Raw genomic sequence first — 21,219 nt, 5'->3', positions numbered from 1 at the left:
ATACACACATCTATCCATATGCTTCTTTAATTATACGAGAGAGGAGAAGAATATAACAAGATGCATGCAAAGTTTTTAAGTGGCATAACTACTGGGAACAGGGATTGGTTGATAATGTGAATGGGGAAGTTGGTAAAGGGCATGCTTTTATCATCATATGCTTTTATCAATTATAGCTGCCTGGCTGAAGAGCCTTTTAATCTTTTTCTGCCTACTGTACAAGCACCTCATGAGGTTAGATGAGAAGCAGCAGCACACTGCAATACTTAAGAACCTAAATTCTACAAACTAAGGCCTTAGTCCAAATCCAGGCTCTACTACCAATGGCTATATGCCCTAAGAAAGACTACTGCAGCCCTCTGTAGCTCAGTTTTCCAACCTGTAAAATGAGAAAATAATAGTACCTATATCACAAGTCTGTTGTGAGAATTAAGTGGGTTAATATATGTAAAAAGCTTAGAACCATGCCTGTCACTGTTCTAAATGAGTTAATATCTGAGTTACTATAACAATTCGCTTGCAAAGTACTTAGTTTTATATAGTAAATATAAATTATCATTATTAAATCATATGTATAAAATATATAACAGACCTGACACAAAGCAAGTGCTCAAAAGTTAATATCTAAGTTAATACCTAAGATACAAATGACCATCTTCTGCTTTCTTGAAGGACATATTCCATTCCTATCGCACACTCTTCCTTCTAACCCATCTTTTCCCAATTTCCCTAGGAATAGAACAGTTTCGAACAGTTTCTACCATACCCTACTATTTCTGAAACAAGCAAGTAAAGGCTTTTAATTGCTGACAGCTAAAAGAAAAAAGACAAGGTTAAAAAGTGACACATATTATTCATTCAGCAAATATTTATTGAGTGACTATTACTGCTGAAACAGTGCAAGACACATAGAAAAGAGCAGTGATAAGAAAGAAAGGTTCTCCACTTACCAGAGTTTATTATCAAATTAGTTATTTGACTTAAATTACATGTGCTACAAAAGAGAAATAGAGAATGAAAAGAAAGCACAAAGTCAAAGAATTTAGAAAAGAACAAAGAAAATAGGCAGACGCCAGGTAGAATAGGGCTGTTACAAGCCACTTTCAACGTCTTTGATGTATCTAAACCTCGATGGGAAGGCACTGAGAATGATGCAATCAGAACTGCCTTTTAAACAGTCACGTATGATGGATTGGAGACATGCTTGTGTTCCTGTCCCTTCTGAAATGACAACAGACCAATAAAAAGACAAAAAGAATACAGGAAGAGGACCCAGGAGATGATGACAAAAGGCCAAAAGCTGTCAGTAGGTTTATAAGGTAGAAGCAGGTGAAGGAGCAGAAACGGCCTTGCTGAGCAGAGGGAGCTTAAACCTCTAGAGGGAGACAGCAATAAGAAGCGACAGCTTCACCTCACAGAACCTCAGGAAAAAAACAAAAAAAAACAAAAACAAAAAAAGAAATGGAAATGACTTGTACTGATTCTGTAGAAGATGGGCGGTAGGGTAAGAGGCTAAAATAGGGGAACTGGTGCACTTCTTAAGGTATCTTCAGGCTCAAGTTGCCACCCACATAACTCTTTGGTCAGGTGATTACCCTTCCCCAAACTTGCAAATAAAAGACTTTAGCCTGAAGATATTACACCAGAAAGGCTTCAATCCAAGACACCAAAATTACAAGAGGGAATAATGAAGCCCCAGTTGGAAAATGGAGGGTTAAGTAAAAGCCGATTTTAATTATTACCCCCCACATCCCTAATGAAAGATTAAATATTACCTTCTAATATTTGGGGGTGCTCCAATTCAAAATACCCTGACTTACCCTTCAGTTAAGCCCTTTGGTTATAAGCTTTACTAATGCACTTGGGATTTCAGCTCCATATTGTAGTGCTCTGAAATATAAATGGAGAGCACTTATATTTAGTCATTTATATCAGCAGACACCTGAGATAATTCTACAACATGAAGAACAACAACTAAAAAAAAATTAAAAAGGAAGTTAATCAGAAAAAAGACAAGACAGAATCAGAGAGAAGAGAGTTAAAAGTACATTATCAATATGGTTAGAGAAATAAGTACAGACCGTGTATTCATAAAATAAGAAATTAAAAAATCAGTAAACAAAAAAGCATGCATATCTTAAAACTATAATAGCTAATAGCTGAAATTGTAGTAATTTAATAGGAGATTCAAAAGAGAAAGTCAAGGAAATCTCCCCAAAATTAGAGTACAAAGAATAGGGGGTGGTAGAGATGGAAATAGAACAGAAGTGAAACTTTGCACTCAAAATCCAAAAATAAATGAGTTCTGGTGAGGGGACTACACACACAGACACACACACACACACACACAGACACACACACACACACAAATAGGCAGAGAATTATTGAAGTAATAAATCAATAGAATTTCTCAAAACTGAAGAACTCAAAACTGAGTCTGTTTGAAAGGCTCACTGTGTACCTGTCAGGATAAAATGAACAAAGTGAACACAATGGAAAGAGAGAACACCAAACCTTGAGAGTGATGAAGCAGGTTGACTAACAGGATCTGGAGTCAGAATAGAACTGTACTTCTCAATAGCAATACCCACTCATGCAAACTAGAAGTCTGGTCATCATCATCACCAGTTGGGAATGGTGATGCCATTCTCTGAATCAAGAAATATAGGAAGTATGTACAAGAAGTTAGAATTACAATTGGGCTCTTATGAATCTGAGCTACTGTGTTTTCCCTGAAAATAAGACTTAATTGGAAAATAAGCCCTAGCATGCCTGATTTTTCAGGATGACATCCCCTGAACATAAACCCTAATGCGTCTTTTGGAACAAAAAGTTAATATAAGACCTGGTCTTATTTTGGGGGAGACACAGTAGCTGTAGAACACAGAAATGGAAGGTAGGGATTTTTTAAGTTATAATGTAATATTTGTCACTGATCTTCATTAGGGTAAACCTCAGATGTTCTGAGATGTCCTCATTTACCCCCTACCCTCTTAGTTCCTGTCTTGGAGGTCAAATAATAGTTGAATTTGTAATGATTCCCAAATTCCTCTTCCTTTAAGGAGATTTCTACCAAAGGAGATAACTCTTTCCCCTCCAAATTTTGAAAGGGCCATGGGAAGGGGAGAAAGAAAGAACTGGAAGAGGACTGAGCAAATGGAGAAATGAGTGTTGAACATTCAGTGAAAATTACCACTCAAGAGGCTAGCCTAGCTAACACAGGAACTATCTCAGGTCTTCAGCTCCAAACCAGTTCTTCCTCTACTTAATGCAGAGGTCACTCAGAAGGAAGCTGTGAAGGTGACCCTTAAAGCCTGTATTTGATTATCAGTATCTCACAGGAGTATAGCACTTTGCGCAGCACATGGTGCGCAGTAAATGTCAGTCAAACCTGCTCTCCCCTCTTTTACTATTTTAGAAACTCCTTCAGAGTGTGGGTGGGGAAGTATATGCAAATCTGTATTGTGTGGTTTACTTGTTAGGCTCTTGTTAGTTGAAATAGCTGGCAAAATTGTTTTTTAAAGATTGTGGATTGGAATTCTTGTCATCTTACCTTCAACACTGAAAAAAAGTACATTGACTGTAGTTTCTACTTTTCCCATAACTGTTACCAGAGCTGTTAATAAGTAAGAAGAAAAACTGGTTTGATTCACCTGCTAATGAGCTGTGAGATGGTCTGAAGCACAAAAAAACATCATTAATTTTAGATGAAAGCAAATATATTTCCAACAAATGAATTCATACAAATGAATATACACGTGAAATTAACTCTGATTGTTGCGGAAACAAGTAAGAGTAGCAACAGGCCAGGCACAGCAAATACCAGAAGGATATTTTCAGAATGTTTTTACTTAATATTTACCGAAATCAAACATAAGAGGGTCATTAAACAGACCTGCCGCATTACTCCACTTAAGCAATTACCATTTGTAAGTAGAATGAAGACAAAGTACTCATTTGGCCCTCCCACGCAACAGTTTGTTCATACAGTAAATATGAAAGCACAGCATTGCATTGCAGGTTGTTTTACGTATGTGGGTCTGTCTGTCTAGGTCATGGAGGCGTGGAGGGCAAGGACAACTGCAAAGGGCCTTATTAAGGTGTGTTACATCTCTTCAAACATACAGTAGATATGTAATATTTTTTAAATGACAGTGAAATTATTTCTTTAGTCAATCTGTCTTAAAAACCACCCAAATTAATGTGCATAAACACAAAAGCAAATAAAGCCTGCACGTTTTAGTTTGTTTTAATTCGTGATAAAAAATAGTCCTAGTTATTGTCCTATGAATCAGGTCAAAATGCTTCAATTAATGAATGCTTACCTACTGGGATGCTATGCCTAATATTTATAGCAAGCTTTACCATCCTGTCCTTACAGAGTAATTTACCATCAACTGTCAAGCAGTTTAAAATAAGACGACCTATTCTACTAGCAAAAATACGCTAACAAGTTCAGGATATTTCATTTCAGAAATAAAGAATCCTCATCTAATAAAGGTTAAATCAATCCTCGGGTTATAATACAGCACCACACTCTGCCTGAAAACAATTTAAAAAGAATGTAAACGCATTTACTGTAACCTGTGGCACATGTTTACAAACATTATTTTGCAGCTTTAGCTCCCTTAATGATTTGCACCTGTTAGCAATGCACCTGTTTGTAAGAACAGGCGAATTCAAGCCCCTCATTTTACAAATGAAGACCTGAAAGCAAGGTCTTCAAGGTTAAGCAGAGGTGTGTGAATTTGAATTTAACCCTCGTCTCCGTTAAACCCATGCCTTGTCTTTTCAGTATTTAAACCACCTGTAAAAGGGATAAAGGGAGTCAAGTTGTGCATTCTCAATTGCCAATCATGGATTAATCAACAGAATCCTGACTAGTAACCCAAATAACATATTTTGTTTGATCTCCTAAGAAGGTTAAAGAAATAAAAAATAAATCAAAGGCAATAAATTTAAAATCTGCCCATTCACAGTATTTATGCATAAAGAAAATCTGAACTGTATGAAAGTAAATGTACCTTATGGTGAATTTCATTACTAGTAATAAAAAGACCACTAGGGTTAAATAGACTGTCTAAATCATCATCGTTACAAATCATTTTTAAAATGATTTCCAAGGACGTCTGTCTTCCTCCCATGGACGTCTGGTTTGACTATGGATCTCTATTTTTTTTAATTTAACTTTTTCAGTTTGTCTTCAGACAGAATGACTTTTCAGAAAAGTAGAAGTGGATAGAGCAAAGAGAGGAGCACGCGTCTGTAATAAAGTTGAAGGCACACGGGACAAGGGGGTTGGGGTGAAGGGAGACTGAGTCTGAGAAAAGTACAGAGAAAACCGAGATTTCTCCTCCACGCTGCATGCCAAGAAGAGCCTCCCCGGGCTCCGTGGGGGGACTCAGCCGAGGCGGCGGGCCGCCCCCCCCCTCGGGTGTCAACCCCCTCCCCAGCTGCCCGCGGTGGGGGGGTTGGAACTGCGCGGACCGCCGCGGGTCGTCCGGGCCCGCGCCGGTTGCCATTGGACGCGCCACCCCCAGGCACCTGCCAGAAACACAAACGCGCCGGGAACTTGCGGGGGGCGGTGGCGTTCTTGCGAGTCGAGGGCTCTGGCTTTTCTCCGTCTCCCCCCTCCCCTCCGCACTCCAAGCCCGGGCTCTCTCTGCAGCTCGCCTCGGCTCGCTCGCGCGGCCGGGAGTTGGCGCAAACCTCGCCGCCGCCGCCGCGCGCGACTGCCCGCCCCATCTCTCCGCTCTGCTCGGCTCCCTCCGCTCCCGCCATGGGGCCAACTTGGGGCTCCTAAGAGTTGCTACCTCTCAGCAGCGCGCTCTCTGGCCCAAGTCCCCGCGGGCGGGATATGGCTTAGGGCGCAAGAGGGGCCAGCCTCGAGGTAACGAACAGGGGAGAGAAGTCGGCTAACTGAGGGCAAAAAGGCCAAACGATGAGTTTCCACAAGGAGGACGGAGTGAGCAGCCTGTGCCAGAAGGCTCTGCACATTGTTACCGAGCTGTGCTTCGCGGGCCAGGTGGAGTGGGAGAAGTGCTCGGGCATCTTCCCTCCGGACAGGGGCAGCCAGGGCGGAGGCAGCACAGGTAACCGGGAAAGGGCACCGCTCGCGCCCCGCGGGGACCCCGCGCCCCCCTTCGCGCTCCCGTGTCCTGCGCCTCCCGCGCGGCGCCGGGGCATCTTTGGGACAACGCGCCTGCCTACCTCGAGCCTTCTTTCCACTCAGCAGCTGGCGACTTCGAGCGCGGGCGGTTCAGCTTTTGTCTCATCTCCATCCGCCCGGCTCCTTCCACTTCTCTGGTCTGCTCTTTGCCCGCCAGCGCCGTCTCGCTCCCTCACCCCCTCGCCGCTCTCTCCCACGCCTGGCGTCTCCCTCCCGGAGTGGGACCGCGAGCGCGGGCGGCGGCGCCGAGACCTGGCCCGGCGCTGCCCGCGGGGTCCGCTTGCGGGAGGGACTCCGACTGCTCTAGCTCTTCCCGTGGGTCGCGGGTTGCGGAAGGGGCCGGGCGGGACAGTCCGTGCTTGAACGCAAAGAATCGCTTTGCAAATGGGGCTACTTTGGCTTCCGAAAGCAGCAAAAATCCCGGAACGGGTAATCCGCAGCTGCGACCTGTTGAGTACTTGACAGTTTCCAAAGCCCTTTAATGTATATGATTTTCTAGGGCTTCATGACAAAGTTGGCAAAACAGCAGGGATTACTATTGATTGCCCATTAGGCGACAGCTAAGGCCCAGGACACATATAGAGTAAGTAGAAGAGAGGGAAAACCCTTTCCACACACGCTCTCATACGCACCCCAACATAGGAAACTTGGGAAGAAATGGGGTGGGATAGAGAAAGATATCGATCGTCAGAAATCTGAAGGTGGTAAGGAATCTCAGGTGACAGATTTTTTTCAAGAGGGAGGGAGGGACCGTATGTTTTGGTCACGCGTGAGGACAGAGGTTTTAACGACCTGCGCCATGGTTTGTGCTGCCTGTTATGCTATTCTCACAGGAGAGATGACTGGGTTTATGGCCGCGTGGTTTCAAGAGCCCCTTGTGAGGGTCACTTGTTGCTTTGGGAGATAAACACTGGTGTCAGGATTTTCAGCATCAGGCTGGAAAGTTGTCATTCCTTCTGTAGGGTCTTGTTTGTTCCCCTTTGCTTTGCTGTCGTTTTAGTCTCCTGCCGGTTTTTTGCGGGTTGAGGGTAGCCAGGGCAACAAGAGCTGGACCGCTAAACCCAGGGGAGCTGACTGTAAGAGCCCTGCGAGCTGGGAAGGAGGTGAACAGGGCTCATAGAGTGACCCTCCATCACCACTAAAAACAAAGGGAGAGGGGACGGAGGTGAGAATAGATTTGGTTTAGCTTTTACATACCATTATTTGTATGGAATATCTGCAGGGTTTTCTCATTCTCTGATCATGGCAACAGGAACCAAGAGAGGCTTCAGTCTGCACTTGGCAGAACCTGAAGAGATGCTGCTGTTTCGATCCTGGAGCAGAATGATACATAATTGGTGCTATCCACGTGCTGGGAACTTAGACATTTTGTGCATAACCACAACAGAGTCTTTTCCATTTGTTTAGTAGGTATTAAACTCCTGGGAATGTATGAAACTCAGCTATTACTAGAAGCAACGGGGTGAACAAGGTGTATATGCATGCCATGTATATGGTTGCTGAGCATGAGATAATCGTAGTGTGTGTGGTCTTGAAGTCCTCTGTGGTGACATTGGATAAAGTCTTCTGAAATGTGTTGGTGATTCACATGCTAAAGACTCAGAGAAGGGGTACAATGGAAGACATGAGAGTATTTAAAGACCTGCTTTTGGTCATTTAGCAGTTGATACTGTGGAGAAAAATATTAATTCCCCACCCCTTTGTGATCCTACACTAAGCGGTTTCTCAGATTGGCTGGTAATGAGGAAAATTTGTGAAAGTTAGAGACCAAATAGTACTAGCTTCCAAATCTTTGTAAATGCACAACTCTGTTAGCTTAAGGTAAAACACAGTATTGTATGAACTATAGAAACGGTTCTGAGCTTGCCCTGAACACTAATTCCTTTTGTCATCCTAATTCCTGTTGGACTTTCCCTTGGGAACAAAAAGGGCATGGGTGGGATTAGTCAAAAATAAATACGTGGATATTTTTCTCCCCTTAAGGGAAAATATATACTATTCAAATGGAGTATTTGATTGAATATATATGAATATATATTGAATGGCTATCCCTAGAGAAGACCCTCTACTAGGTTGTATAGGAGATACAAGGTGCACAAGATTGCATTCCATTTCCCATTTGTAAATCTATGCAATAGAAGTAAAAGACTTTAATCAGCAAATAAACTCCCGATATCATGATATAGCTAGGAAGTAGATTCAAAGATTATTTACCAAAACTTTAATTATATTAATTAGCCACCCAGCTTCACATTGTGCTTTAAAGTAGATTTTCTTATAACTTATATACTCATGCCCCTTATGCTGGGTCCCAAAATGCCGCTTGTGGTAGGTGATTCTTCTGCTCACTGTTTAATGGGGAACACATTATCGGTCGGAGGACATTCACATTGGGTGGTACAGGGGTTATTTACTTTGAATGTTAATCAGCACCGCCCAGATGGTGGTAGTTACTCTATGGTTGCAGTGACAATTGAAAGCTTCCAGATTGTGTATATTTTTAGATTTCTTCACCTAGGGGAGAGGGAGAGAAATTCAGGTAATCCCGATGAAAGTCATTGTACATTAAAGAAGTTATGAATCACATATGTAAATAAGATATTATCCTGCTAGTTTTTTGAATGCCAATAAAGAACAAGCTTCACCATCCTCTTTACCAAAACCGCAGTAGCAGACGTAGCATCAGTGATACGGACATTGAGAATCTACCAATCGAGTTGACCAATTCCATATTTCAGTAAACTTTTTGAAGACTTAGAGCTGCCAACAGCTGCCAACACCAGTTGATTAACTCTTTTCGAATAGTTTTATTACAGACATTATCGATGTCAACATCACTAGTACACTAGAAGGTTCATCCTGTGTAATTTTTAGAAAGTCAGATTTTTGCCATCTTTTTACTACTGATTCTCCCCCTCAAATAAGTATGTCACCCACTAAATTCATCTTAATGCACAATATGATTTAATACTAGAATGCTTAGGAAAAAGACAAAACAATATATTGGTTTCAAATGTTATTTTTCAGATATACTGTGACTAAATATACGGAATAGTTTTGAACTGGAGTTGGGTTCATTTCCAGTCAGTCTTTAATTGCTGCTCCATATCCAAATGCTTATGAGGTTTTAGGAAACTACGTGGTTTGAAAAGCATAGCTCATAAATCATAGCTTATCAAAACCAGACCCACTTAAGCTCACAGCACATCACAATTGTAGAGACCTAAGCTTAATTTAAATACTTTAAATAGACATTTAATTCTTCAATGTTTTAACTTTGCATTTTCACACTTTTAATTTGAGACTAAAACTTTTTAAATAAAAGTTTAAACAAATGTTTTCTAAATTCATACATGTGTGAATTTCTCAATGTGGGGATGAGTAAAATTACATCATGATTTTCCTCTGTGATTAAGGCAGTTTTAAGTCTATCATAAGGGCTTAAAATGAGTAAGCCCTTATAGGTTTTTTCTACAAACACAAAGCAATGATTATTTATAAATTTTATATCAATATACTGCTGAGTTTTGCACATTCTAATGATCATATAAAGAATTACAACTTAGAAACATAGTGGAAAATTTTCCTTGAGACTTGTAGGTTTGGAAAAGAGTAACTGAACCACACACAATGAATTCAGAACTATAAACCCATATGAAGGATGCGTGAGAGGGTTTTTTCCTTCCTCCACATTGCCACTCCCTTGAAAAATGGCCGGCTTCTACTATTTCTAGTCTCATTTTTACTTGATCGTCAATACACGTTGTGCTTGGTTTCATGTTCTCTAAAGGGAAATGGATGGCTGTCTTCAAAGGCCAGACAGGTCTCAGCAACGACTTACTTTTCTTAATTCTGAAACATCAGTATTCTGGCAGTATTGTCAGGATATTTTATTTTAACTTAACCTTTTTTTTTTTCATGTGACAAATTAAGATATTTCCTCAGTGAATCTCTGAAACCTGATTCTTGTAAGAGTGATTTTATGTGCAAAGTATATAGCTATGCACTTTATTCAAATCACATTTTCTTTAAAATCTAATTATCATTGTAATTTTGTTTTATGGAAAAAATTAGCCATTATTTGCAATACATCTGCATTCATTGCAAGCTTTTTATTGTACAAAATTCTGACAGAAGACAAATATTATCATAAATGTTTAATAGAATTTCCAATGCCAATTAAAATGATCTATACTTGAAATGCAATTGTGTTCTTCCTTCCTGATTTACACTTTATTCTACTAATGTTGTGCACATGAAGTTAATAGAATGTAAGCTTTTTGAGGGCAGTGGTGTGTTTGCTGTTTTATCCTCATTGCTTAGAAAAATCTGTGGCTCTTAATATAATCTCAATAAATATTTGTTGAACGAAAGAATGAATAATTGAATTAATGAATTTATCCTCAAGAAGCCTCATTTTCCTTATTTATAAAATGATGTGTGCTATTTAATAATCTCCAAATCCCTTTTGAAAATAAATTGTATATGTTTGTATCTTTGTGTCTCCAGTGTCTATAATACAGTATCCTATGTAGATAAGCATCAAAATATTTAGTTTATGATAATGGCAGAAATTAGAGCACTTGAGGCATTTAAAATCCAGACTATAATGAACAACATACTCATAAAAAAGCATTTAATACCCTGGCTAAATTTGTGTTGCATAATAAATGTATTGAATTTATTGAAGTTCTAGAGAAGAGGAAACGTCTGTTTAGTATATCCACTTACAATAGTAAAAGGAAAGCCTGTTAGTTTGCTTAAATAGAAAGTAGCTTGGACAAAAATGTCATTCAAATTGCTGTTAGTCATTCCAATTAACACTAGAATCACTATTTTGCACGAGTGAAAACTAAGGCAGGAAAAGTTAGCAACTTCTCCTCAAATCACAACTAGTTAGTGATGGAGGTAGGACAAGAACTCCTTAGATTCTAAGTTCAGCAAAAAGTAGAAATAGGAAGAGATCCTGGGGGCATTCTTGGTGTTATAGGGCACTGGAACAATGTTTGTAAAGATAGGCTCCCAACTCTTTATATACTGTTGGCTGGAATTAATGGCATATAGGAAGGTATGAATAAGATTTCTCAGTGTACAATTATGACCCAAACCTCAAGCTTTCTTTTTATTAGATTTGCTGTCATCCAAATACAAGACACAATGTTTTTAATTTTTCTTACTTGAGTATATGCATGCATATGCACTTAAAATGCCCACAGCTAAGTTTTTACTCATACTATTGGCCAAATATAATTGATTTATTTCAACAGTAAAATCACGTAAAAGATTTTAGTGTGTTTTAAATGCACAACTTTGAGCTTATATAATTATAAATATAGCTCCTTTTATATGTTCATTTAAAAGCTTATAATGAAAGTAGATATTAAATTACCAGTTAAATTGTTTTCGTTAATTTTTAATTAGAAAAGAATCCATTAAAATATCATTTGTTTTATTTTCCAGCCATATTTTGGCTATCTACATTAAGTAATTAACAGTCCACATTATTAGTAAAATTCAGTACTATGAACATTGGAGACGAAATATTATAGTGGAAAAGAGCTGAGAGTCATCTGTTCAGAGATTCCAAAGTATGATTACTATGAATGTATCAAAGAAAATTGGACCTCCTGATAGGGAGTGTTATTGTTAAAGGTCGGTATATTATTTTGCTTGTTTCTAATTATACAATACTAATTTCCTTTGTTGGTGGCATGCTCAAAAATGATCATTACTTATCTTCTTTTGCTTATTTAATTTTTCAATTACGGGTTTTAATTATTTTTCTTTTTCAATTACAGTTAACATCCAATATTATATTAGTTTCATTATATTAGCATAGTGGTTAGATGTTTATGTAACTCACGAGATGCTCCCCCCAGTGTATAATATCCTTTATGGAATTTACTATGGTGGCCTCAGAGCTAGAAGGGTAGAATCATCCTGGGGTGGTTAGGGTGGGGGTGGGATGGAGTGGAGGAACTGATATTAATAACTCTTGTTTCATTCAGGTGTATCCTGAGATGTGTTATGATCTACTGTCTAACATTCCATTATTGAATAGAGGACATTACAGTCAATTTTTAAAATCTTGTAAATGTCAGTTTGTTCATATGGCAGAATTATTTTAATCAAACAACTAGGACTATTGTTTTCTCTTCCATGTTCATTGTTCCCTTCTATTTCCGTAGTCATAGATTTACAGGAATAGTGGATACAAAATATTAAAAAGCTTATTATTTCTGATATGTTTCAGTGTGAGTTGTTAATGTATCTGAAAGGTGGTTTTAGCATTATGCTTTTATTCAGCAAATATTTATTGAGCACTTACTATGTGAAAGCCACTGTTCCAGATATTAAACCATACTGGTGCCATTAATTAAATGTTGTGCGTAGTTGTTCAAGTTAACCTAAATGTAGAATTAATAGACGATCACAGATTATAAATTATTTACTCAGTAATGAGCATATGTAAAGATTATAAAAATAAATTTGGGTATTTGAATACCATATTTTATACCACATTTGATTGAACCTATCATGTTGTTGATTATAAGATGTACCAGTATCTTATATGGTACCGAAAAAGAAAAAAGAATGCTGCCAATTAAAGACTTGACGCTTTCTTATTGCGTAGAATTTTTATTTTATACTTATGGAGAGACCTCTGTTAAAATTTAACTAGACATAGACTTTAAAAATCATATATCACTCTTGTATAAATATAAAAAGGAAAGCATAATAAATAAATGGGTTAAAGTAGTTTTAAAATTAAAATTCTGAGTCTCAGTCTTCTGAATGGCCTTTTGATTCAACATTGATGACGCCTTTGTTATTCCACTCAGTGTTGAACTCTGTGCCATCAAGAGTGCTGTTATGAATGTTAATGATAGAGTTTTTTCCTTAAAAGAATTTATAAAAGATATAAAGGCCATTGGTGCTGTACTCTAAAGATACCTGCACAATTATTTGGAATGTGGGCAATGTTGCCAAACTCATATGACGCACTACCTTTCCTCACCCAATCCCAACAAAAGCTTGGCTTGTAGGGTTAAGGTTGTGCTTCACTGTTTTCTCCAATATTTTCATCCAAGCCACTGAGACTCATTCTTTGACTTTCAGTGATGATGCTTTTCCTTTAGCGCATACACATACGGAGAAAACTATGACACCATTGCTCCCTTGTTCTTAGTGATTGTACTAAGCCACTGATACTAAGATACATTCTGATTTCAGAAAACGAAAGTGTTTAAAAATATGGATTTTATACTCAATTAAATGTAGTATTCATGTAATTTTTTTTTTTACCATTGAAATTCTCAAGAAAGACAAAAGTCGATATAATTCAAATGGAAATTATCAGAAGCATTGTTGCAGGGATACGTACAATTGGATGATTATGTGTTTGATTTGTAGATGAGGAAGAGACTGCTAGTTGTTTCCCAGTACTCACGTTTCCCTTCTATCTTACAGTAATAGAATCCTCTCTTTTTACATGGCAAGTGACAGAATTAATAAAAAGATTAAGGAAACTTTAAAAGGACAGCTTTTCTCAGCCTTCCTGTGTTTATGACTAAGTTCTCTCCATCAGAATGTTAGCAGCAGTGGTATGTACCACTTCTAGGTTGTGCCCTTACAATGAAGGGACATTCCCTCACCTTCCCTTGTCCCTTGTTATTTTTCCTCCATCCAGCTGCCTGGAATTTGGACCTGGAAGCTTGCCATCTTGGACTTGAAGGAGAAGACAAAACCCTTCGAATAGCAAAGCGAAACTATAGAAGAAACAAAACGCTTTGAAACTAATGTATCTGCCCTGGCGTGCTTATGCTGGGACGGTTACATGAGAGAGAGAAAAAACTTCTCTGTTGTTTAAGTCACTATTAATTTGATCCCTTGTTATAGAAATTAGAATAATGTCTAATAATAATAATAATAATACCATATGAATACTATAAATAAGTTAACCTCAAAGATAATTCCAAATTTTCATCTTAGAAGCAGATTACCTGAGCTTTTTTGAATATAAGTTGCTGATTTAAATTTTATTCCCATTCTTTCTTTATAAAACTATGCTATGTGCATGGTCTGTGTTCAGGCAACAATGGGGAACAACCAAAGAAACAAAAGGCTTGGAATATCCATGAAATAAATTACAATTCATTAATTATGGGACATTGCATTTTTGTACATTTTGAAAATTAACTGGAACTTTAAAACAAAAAAAAATATGATACAGAATGACATAGATAAGAGTATCAACTAAGGCGATGGGAATTGGGAATTGAAAGCACGCCAATTGGTCTATACAATTCTGTGTGATAATAGCCGTCTGCATGGGTAGTCGGTAATTACACCTAACAGTTTTCACAAGCCACAGTGAATAGAGCCATTCAAATGTTACTGTAATCTGGTTGTACAGACATTAGCAAAGTTCTGCTTTCTAAAAGTTTCTGACAAGTTGGCATTTTTTGGCATACTCTTTCCTGATAAGAGTGGTTTTTTTTCTCAGTTTTTCAGAACTGTCACTTTATTTTGAGATATTAAAACATGGTAAAAGAGTAAGATCTTTCTAGAAAAAAACCGAGTCAGAGATATATAGTCAGACAGATAAATAGTGGTAGAACAATGGTTATGCATATGTATGTAATCTCACCAGAGTGTGAGCAATTTTAAACCTGATTATCTTAGAGCCTAATCTAATTTCTGTAAATTTCATTAACTCTTAGTCTAATCAAAATATAATAGGATGCATGCTATGTGATGTATTGCTATGTAATGGATTGCTTTTAATTATCCAAAGACATTGAAAATTTTGGTTAGAGAGATCTCACTCATCCAGTTTGCCCATTGCAACGGGTAAATTCCAAGTCGATATGGAAAAGGCAAGCCATTCATATTTATCATCCTGGCCTCCCCATGGTTTGCCTCTTTCTTCCAATGATCTTCTTTTCTTCTCTACCTTACCTCTTTTCTTTTATGATCATGCCCAAACACTTGTTATTATGCTGAACAATGCTATCTTAGAATTATAAATTCAGACATCTCAACCCTCAACCTAAAGCTCTGATGCTTTCATCTTACTTGTGTAGAAACTCCAAAGCATTCACCTGTCTTCTCTGTGAATTCCCTCTCAGTAAATATGGCAGCATATTTATGATGCATCCTTCCTCATTACAATTACTTTCTCTTCTGAGGTTTATCACATTCTCCTGGGGAGAGAGGGACCTCACTGATGGACAAATCTCTTTCAGTTCCTACCCCCAAACAGGCAGACTGATCTCAGTCTATTAGTATTGAATTTCAACAGAACTCTCAATTCTGACAAGACATCCTATGTTTTCCTATCAATTTTCTTCTCTACAGTTCCCTAACTCCCACTTTGGATAGAAAAGACTACTTGTAAACAAGAACTTACTTGACTTCTTACCCAAAGACCAATAAACTCACCAGATTCCAAAACCATCCTCTTTTTCTTACAAAGGAAAAAGTGATCCAATCCTTTCACCTTGCCCATCCGTTGTCACCTTTTAAGGGCCTTCACTATTAATTATTCACTCTGCTTAACTTTCTATTGCTTCTTGTCTAATCATTTCTTCCCAGACATTTTAAAACATATTTAAGTATTGCACATCTTAATACAAACACCTTCATCAACTCCATGTGCTACTCTAGTTATTACTCTTGATCCCCTCCTTTCCTAAATCCGGTTTCCTGAAAGAATTATCTACTTTTAATAGAATTCACTTCCTTACTCCCATTCATTAACTAAACTGCATTAATCTAGTTAAAAGTTTTACTAGTCTCATCGAATTCACTAAAGATCTACTTGTTAAAATTAGTGGTTACTTGTCAACCCTTGGTTTTTTTAAATTTTTTTTTTTTTTTAGTTACTGTTGACATTCAATACTGTTTTATATTAGTTTCAAGTATAGAGTGTAGTGGTTGGACATTTATATAATTTATGCAGTGATCCCCCTGATTAGTCAAGTACCCATCTGGCACTGTACATAGTTGTTGCAACATTATTGACTATATTCTCTATGCTGCACATCCCTGAGACTATTTTGTAACTACCAATTTGTATATCTTAATCCCTTCATCTTTTACACCTAACCCCTCCCCTCTGGCAACCATCAGTTTGTTCTCTGTATCCAAGACACTAATTTGAAAAGATGTATACACCCCTATGTATACATCACTGCAGCACTATTTACAATAGCCAAGCAATGGAAGCAACCCAAGTGCCCATCAACAGATGATTGTATAAAGATGTGCTACATATGTACAATGGAATATTACTTGGCCATAAAAAAGAATGAAATCTTACCATTTGCAACAACATGGATGGACCTAGAGCAGGGGTGTCCAAACTTTTTTCAATGTTTTTCACCAAGGGCCATATTCGGTAAAATACACAAACAGCCGGGCCACTCACTCGAGGTGAAGTACGTGTTGCCTCACCTGGTTTATTTAAGTAAACTAAATATATTTTTGGAATTTGCTGCGAGCCAATAAAAAATGGATCGCAGGCCGCAGTTGGCCCATGGGCTGCAGTTTGAACACCCCTGACCTAGAGGGTATTATGCTAAGTGACATAAGTCAGATTGAGAAAGTCAACCCTTAACTTTTTATACTATTGACCACTTCTTAAAATATTCTCCTCCAAATTTCTGTAAAAACACATTGACCTGACCTTTAAAAATACTTTTCCTTCTACTCTTTCTCAGTCTTTTATGCATGCAGGCTCTTTGTTGCTTAAAGTTAATAGTTCTTTAAATTCAGAGGGTGCCAAAAAAAAATGCAAAAAAAAGTATACACATTTTAAGAAAGGAAAAAACTATTAAAATTGTAATACTTAGTATATACCAATAATAATAGATGAATACAAGTCACATTTGACTTAAGCAACTACAAGAGGTGCTCAAAATTGTTACCATCAGTGTCCAGACACTTCTGATTACAGCGAACTACTGCTTGAGCAACGTTGACCAAAGTGTCCACTTGTATACATTTTTTTGGCACTCCTGGTATTAGTGTACATTAATATTTTAAGAAGTGGTCAATAGCATAAAAAGTTAAGGGCTGACTTTCTCAATCTGACTTATATCACATAGCATAATAGCATAATTGGTGTACCCTCCCGGTATAGGTGCACTCCCGGGATTCTGTGGAGAAGCTTTTATCTTCTCTTTCATGGATTCAGATTCCACTTTAAGGAAGTCCTTCAATTTTATCTTGAGTCGCAGTCATGTGTGACCAACAATTTATTCAAAATTTCTACTTGCATGACCACAAGTACTGCAGACTCAGTATGGCCCAAACTGAAATCATGATCTTCCTTATTTTATCATCCTGTTTGTTTCCCAAAGTGTCAGATTCTTGTCCTTCAGTCTTCACACTCCTTCACTACAGCTTTGACTTCCCAACTATCTCCAAAATCAGTTCTTTTTCCTATTTCAGAAACCCTCTTTTGGAGTGACTATAACCTCTCATGTGGGTAATTTATAATCTGTTAACAAGATTTTCCTCTTCCAGTCTGGCTTCCACTCAGATCTTCTCCCTAGCCAGAGTGTTATTTCTGAAAAGAGTATCTGACAGTTTCAATATCTGACTTAAAAATGCTTTGGGGACTACTTATTTTTTTCTTTGAACTAAGTCCAAATTCATAACATTCTTCATGTTATGGTTTAAAATGTTGAATCGAAATCATAAAAGAATCATTTAAAACAGGGGTGTCCAAATTGCGGCCCATGGGCCAACTGCGACCCGCAATCCATTTTTAATTGGCCCGCAGAAAATTTCAAAAATATATTTAGTTTGCTTAAATAAACCAGTTGAGGCAATACATTCTTCACCTCGAGTGAGTGGCCCAGCTGTTTGTGTATTTTACCATATATGGTCCTTGGTGAAAAACATTGAAAAAAGTTTGGAACCCTGATTTAAAACATTTTGATGACTTCGTAAATTCCTCCAGGTCCTCCCTTTATCTTTTGATAGATTCTTTTTTATTTTGTTAAACAAATTTTGTTGAAAACAATTGTCATAAAGATCTAAGTATTAAACAGTTGATTTTGTTTTCTGATATTTTTAATGATTAATAATTGCAAGTAATGTAAAAATGTATAAAATATAAGGAGCTTGTTTTTATAATTTTATTTTTTTTTTCAGGATACAATTTTAATGATTCCTTCTTTCTTTTGTTGCTCTTGCTTTATGTTCCTGATGGAAGAGTGTACAAGATAGGAATAAACATGGAATTTTGGCCCACTCCTATCCCTAGGAAGTGACTTATCTGTTTCCTTCTTCTTTGAGGTATAAGCTTCATAACCTCAGGAAACAAATACTCTACTCCATGTAGTAATTTTACAGGATCGAGGCCTCATGGAGAACACCTGTGGTGTCCAGCCAGGCGCATGACTGTATAGGCAAGTTCAGTTAATTCAAGGTGACATATTAACAAGTTCACATTCTGATAGACCTAAGCTGATAGTCCTTTAGTATTTCAATTGTTGCCTGCTTGAATACCATGTCTATCTCTCAGTTATTCTGAGCACAAATGGGTAGGAAAATGGAGTGTTACTTATTAGCTTCCTAAATATTCATATTTACTTAGAAATGTTGGTCTCCATTATAAACAAATGCATTCTTTTCAGTGCCAGATATCCTCAAAAGATGAGTCTTTCCTCTTCTTCTAATCTGTGACTCAACGTTCAATCCGTACCCAATCCATACCTTTGCTTCTTTTCCACTTGGCATTCCTGTTTAAGAAAAATAAAGAGTTAATCATGATACCAACCCATTGTTGCACTTCTTATGCCAATAACAATGTTAAATACTTCATATACATTTCCTCATTTAAACTTCACAACATTCTTATTAAATAAATATAAACATCCCTCTTTTACTGAGGCTCTTAAAGCCTAAATAGTGTGCCCAAAGTCACATAGTAGTGGAGCTGACGTTTGAATCCAGGTCTAAAGTGTTCCACAGTAGAAGCTATGTTATTACTGCCTTCCTAGTAAGAGGATTTCTGCATATTCCCTCCGGATCACTCAGCTTTTAATCATCCAGCCACCTTGAAATCCACAGACATTTGAATGCTTTTTTAGATAAGTCTCAAAATATGTATTCAGTGGCTTCATAAACATAAACATTTTTAACTATATGATATATACTACACACTAAAAATAAAAAGGTGAATAAATTTGGTTTTTGCTCTGAAGGATCTTGGAGGAGAGTTATCGGTAGGATGAGAACATGTGGAGCAGCAAAATAACTACAGATCTATAACGCCTTATCAACAATTATAAAACCTAAAAACCCTGAAAACAACATTATTTTGTAAATTATGACAATTTGGCATTCACACCGTACCTAAGTTGGCCTTAAGCTACATGCAGTTTTCAGTGATCCTACTCAATGTAAATAATTCATACATTTTATTAAGATATATTAATGTGTTTGGTTATTGAATGTTATCCCAGATAATGTGTACTATATAACTTTTCTAATATCCAAAAGAAAATAATAATGTTTGAAACACATCATGTACCAAAAATGTGGGATAAAGGATTATATGTCGATTAATTATTATAATACGAGTGTTACAGTGGTAGGTGCACTTTAAAAGCCCATTAGAAATATATATTTCTAATATATTCAGAAATAGAAGAGGCGGAGAGAGCTTTATGGAAGAGGTACTATTGGATCTGATTATTGAACGATGAATACAAATTTGCCAGGCAACCAAACAGAAAGAGAAAATGCACTGGCGCTACGTGAAACAGCCTGAGCAAAATCATGAGCATATTGGTGTGGTCAGAGTAGGAGTATAGGTAAGAGAGTAGCAGAAGAATGAAGCTGGATCAATAGTCAGGGGTCAAATCCCAAAGATGCTGTGGAATGCCACGCAAAGTTTGGATTTGCCCCCCAGATGGCTAAGAGGTGACCTAGAAGGATGTTAGGCTAAGAGAGCTACCATGGTGACCAGGGCATGATTTGGTTTCTACCTGTTACCCTGTAAGTGGTAGCATAACCTTTCAGTTTCAGAACTAACTTGGTTTGGGCGAAATATTTTATGGTCCCCTAAATGATAGAACCAGATATTGATTTTAGAAAGAAAATTGTCAACAGAAGTGAAGATGGAACTAGGGTCAGAGATTTTTCTCCTCAGGGCTTTGTCCTAAAGTGAAAACAACCTTATGAATGCCAAAGCCCATCACTTAGGAACAGTGACATAAGAATTTCATAAATTTTTGTGGCTGGCGTATAGAAAGTAATGTGATGCCCGACCTCCATCAGTAAGAAGGGAGGAATTTTCAGTTACAGACTGAAAACTACTTCCCTCCTTTCTCCTCCCCCACACTGTCCCGCAGTTTTTTTTATATCTTGGCTTTTATCTCAAACTGGGTCGAAGTTAAACTGTTGAAGAAGTTAGTTGACTTGGAATATTCAAAAAAATATAATGTAAATGGAGCTGAAAGTACGTGAAGATTATGAAGCCATAATTGTATTTATTCCTCCATTTTAAAATCATAATAATCAGGAAACACTAATTTTACACTTTTCACCCTTTTCTTTAAGTTATGGTGCTCATGAAAAATAAAAAGTAAAAATGAACTGCACAGTATAAGATATGATCACACATTTCTTACCAATGGAATATAAATGGGAAATATATTCAATGTTTTTTTTTTGTTGTTTTTTAATAAGCAACTGAAAAGTGAAGGGAAATATTAATGTCTCTGTATCACAGCATGTCAAAATTAATTTTTATCCTTATAAGTAACAATAAAAACTTGGAATTATTTCAATTTCTGAATGGATTTACATTAACTACAAATTGGGAGTTTAACAAAACCATTTTATCTTACCAATCAGGGAACTGTAAATTAAAACAAGGTATCATTTCCCCCCTCAAATCAGTGAAAAGCAAAGTACAACAATATTTCTCAGAGATTGTAGGGACTGGCAAACTCATGTGATGTCTTCATTACAGCCACTGGGGTACATTTTGGAACTATCTAGTAAAACCATGTGCATAACCTATGATC

The 21,219-nt window shown here is 37.4% G+C and overlaps 1 protein-coding gene across 1 annotated transcript in view; it reads left to right on the top strand.

Moving 5' to 3' along the window:
* Window positions 1-5,642: 5,642 nt before the first annotated feature.
* Window positions 5,643-21,219, top strand: part of SYT10 (synaptotagmin 10) — a 58,207-nt gene continuing 42,630 nt past the window's right edge. Inside the window, exon 1 of the mRNA XM_033117427.1 lies at window positions 5,643-6,092. Coding sequence (XP_032973318.1) covers window positions 5,942-6,092 — 151 coding nt within the window. The 5' untranslated portion in view covers window positions 5,643-5,941. The remainder of the gene's footprint in view (window positions 6,093-21,219) is intronic.

The sequence above is a fragment of the Rhinolophus ferrumequinum genome, chromosome 10 (assembly GCF_004115265.2).
Source record: "Rhinolophus ferrumequinum isolate MPI-CBG mRhiFer1 chromosome 10, mRhiFer1_v1.p, whole genome shotgun sequence".
NCBI lineage: Eukaryota > Metazoa > Chordata > Mammalia > Chiroptera > Rhinolophidae > Rhinolophus > Rhinolophus ferrumequinum.
The sequence above is the reverse complement of the archived record's forward strand: the minus strand, read 5'-3'. Positions and strand labels throughout refer to the sequence as shown.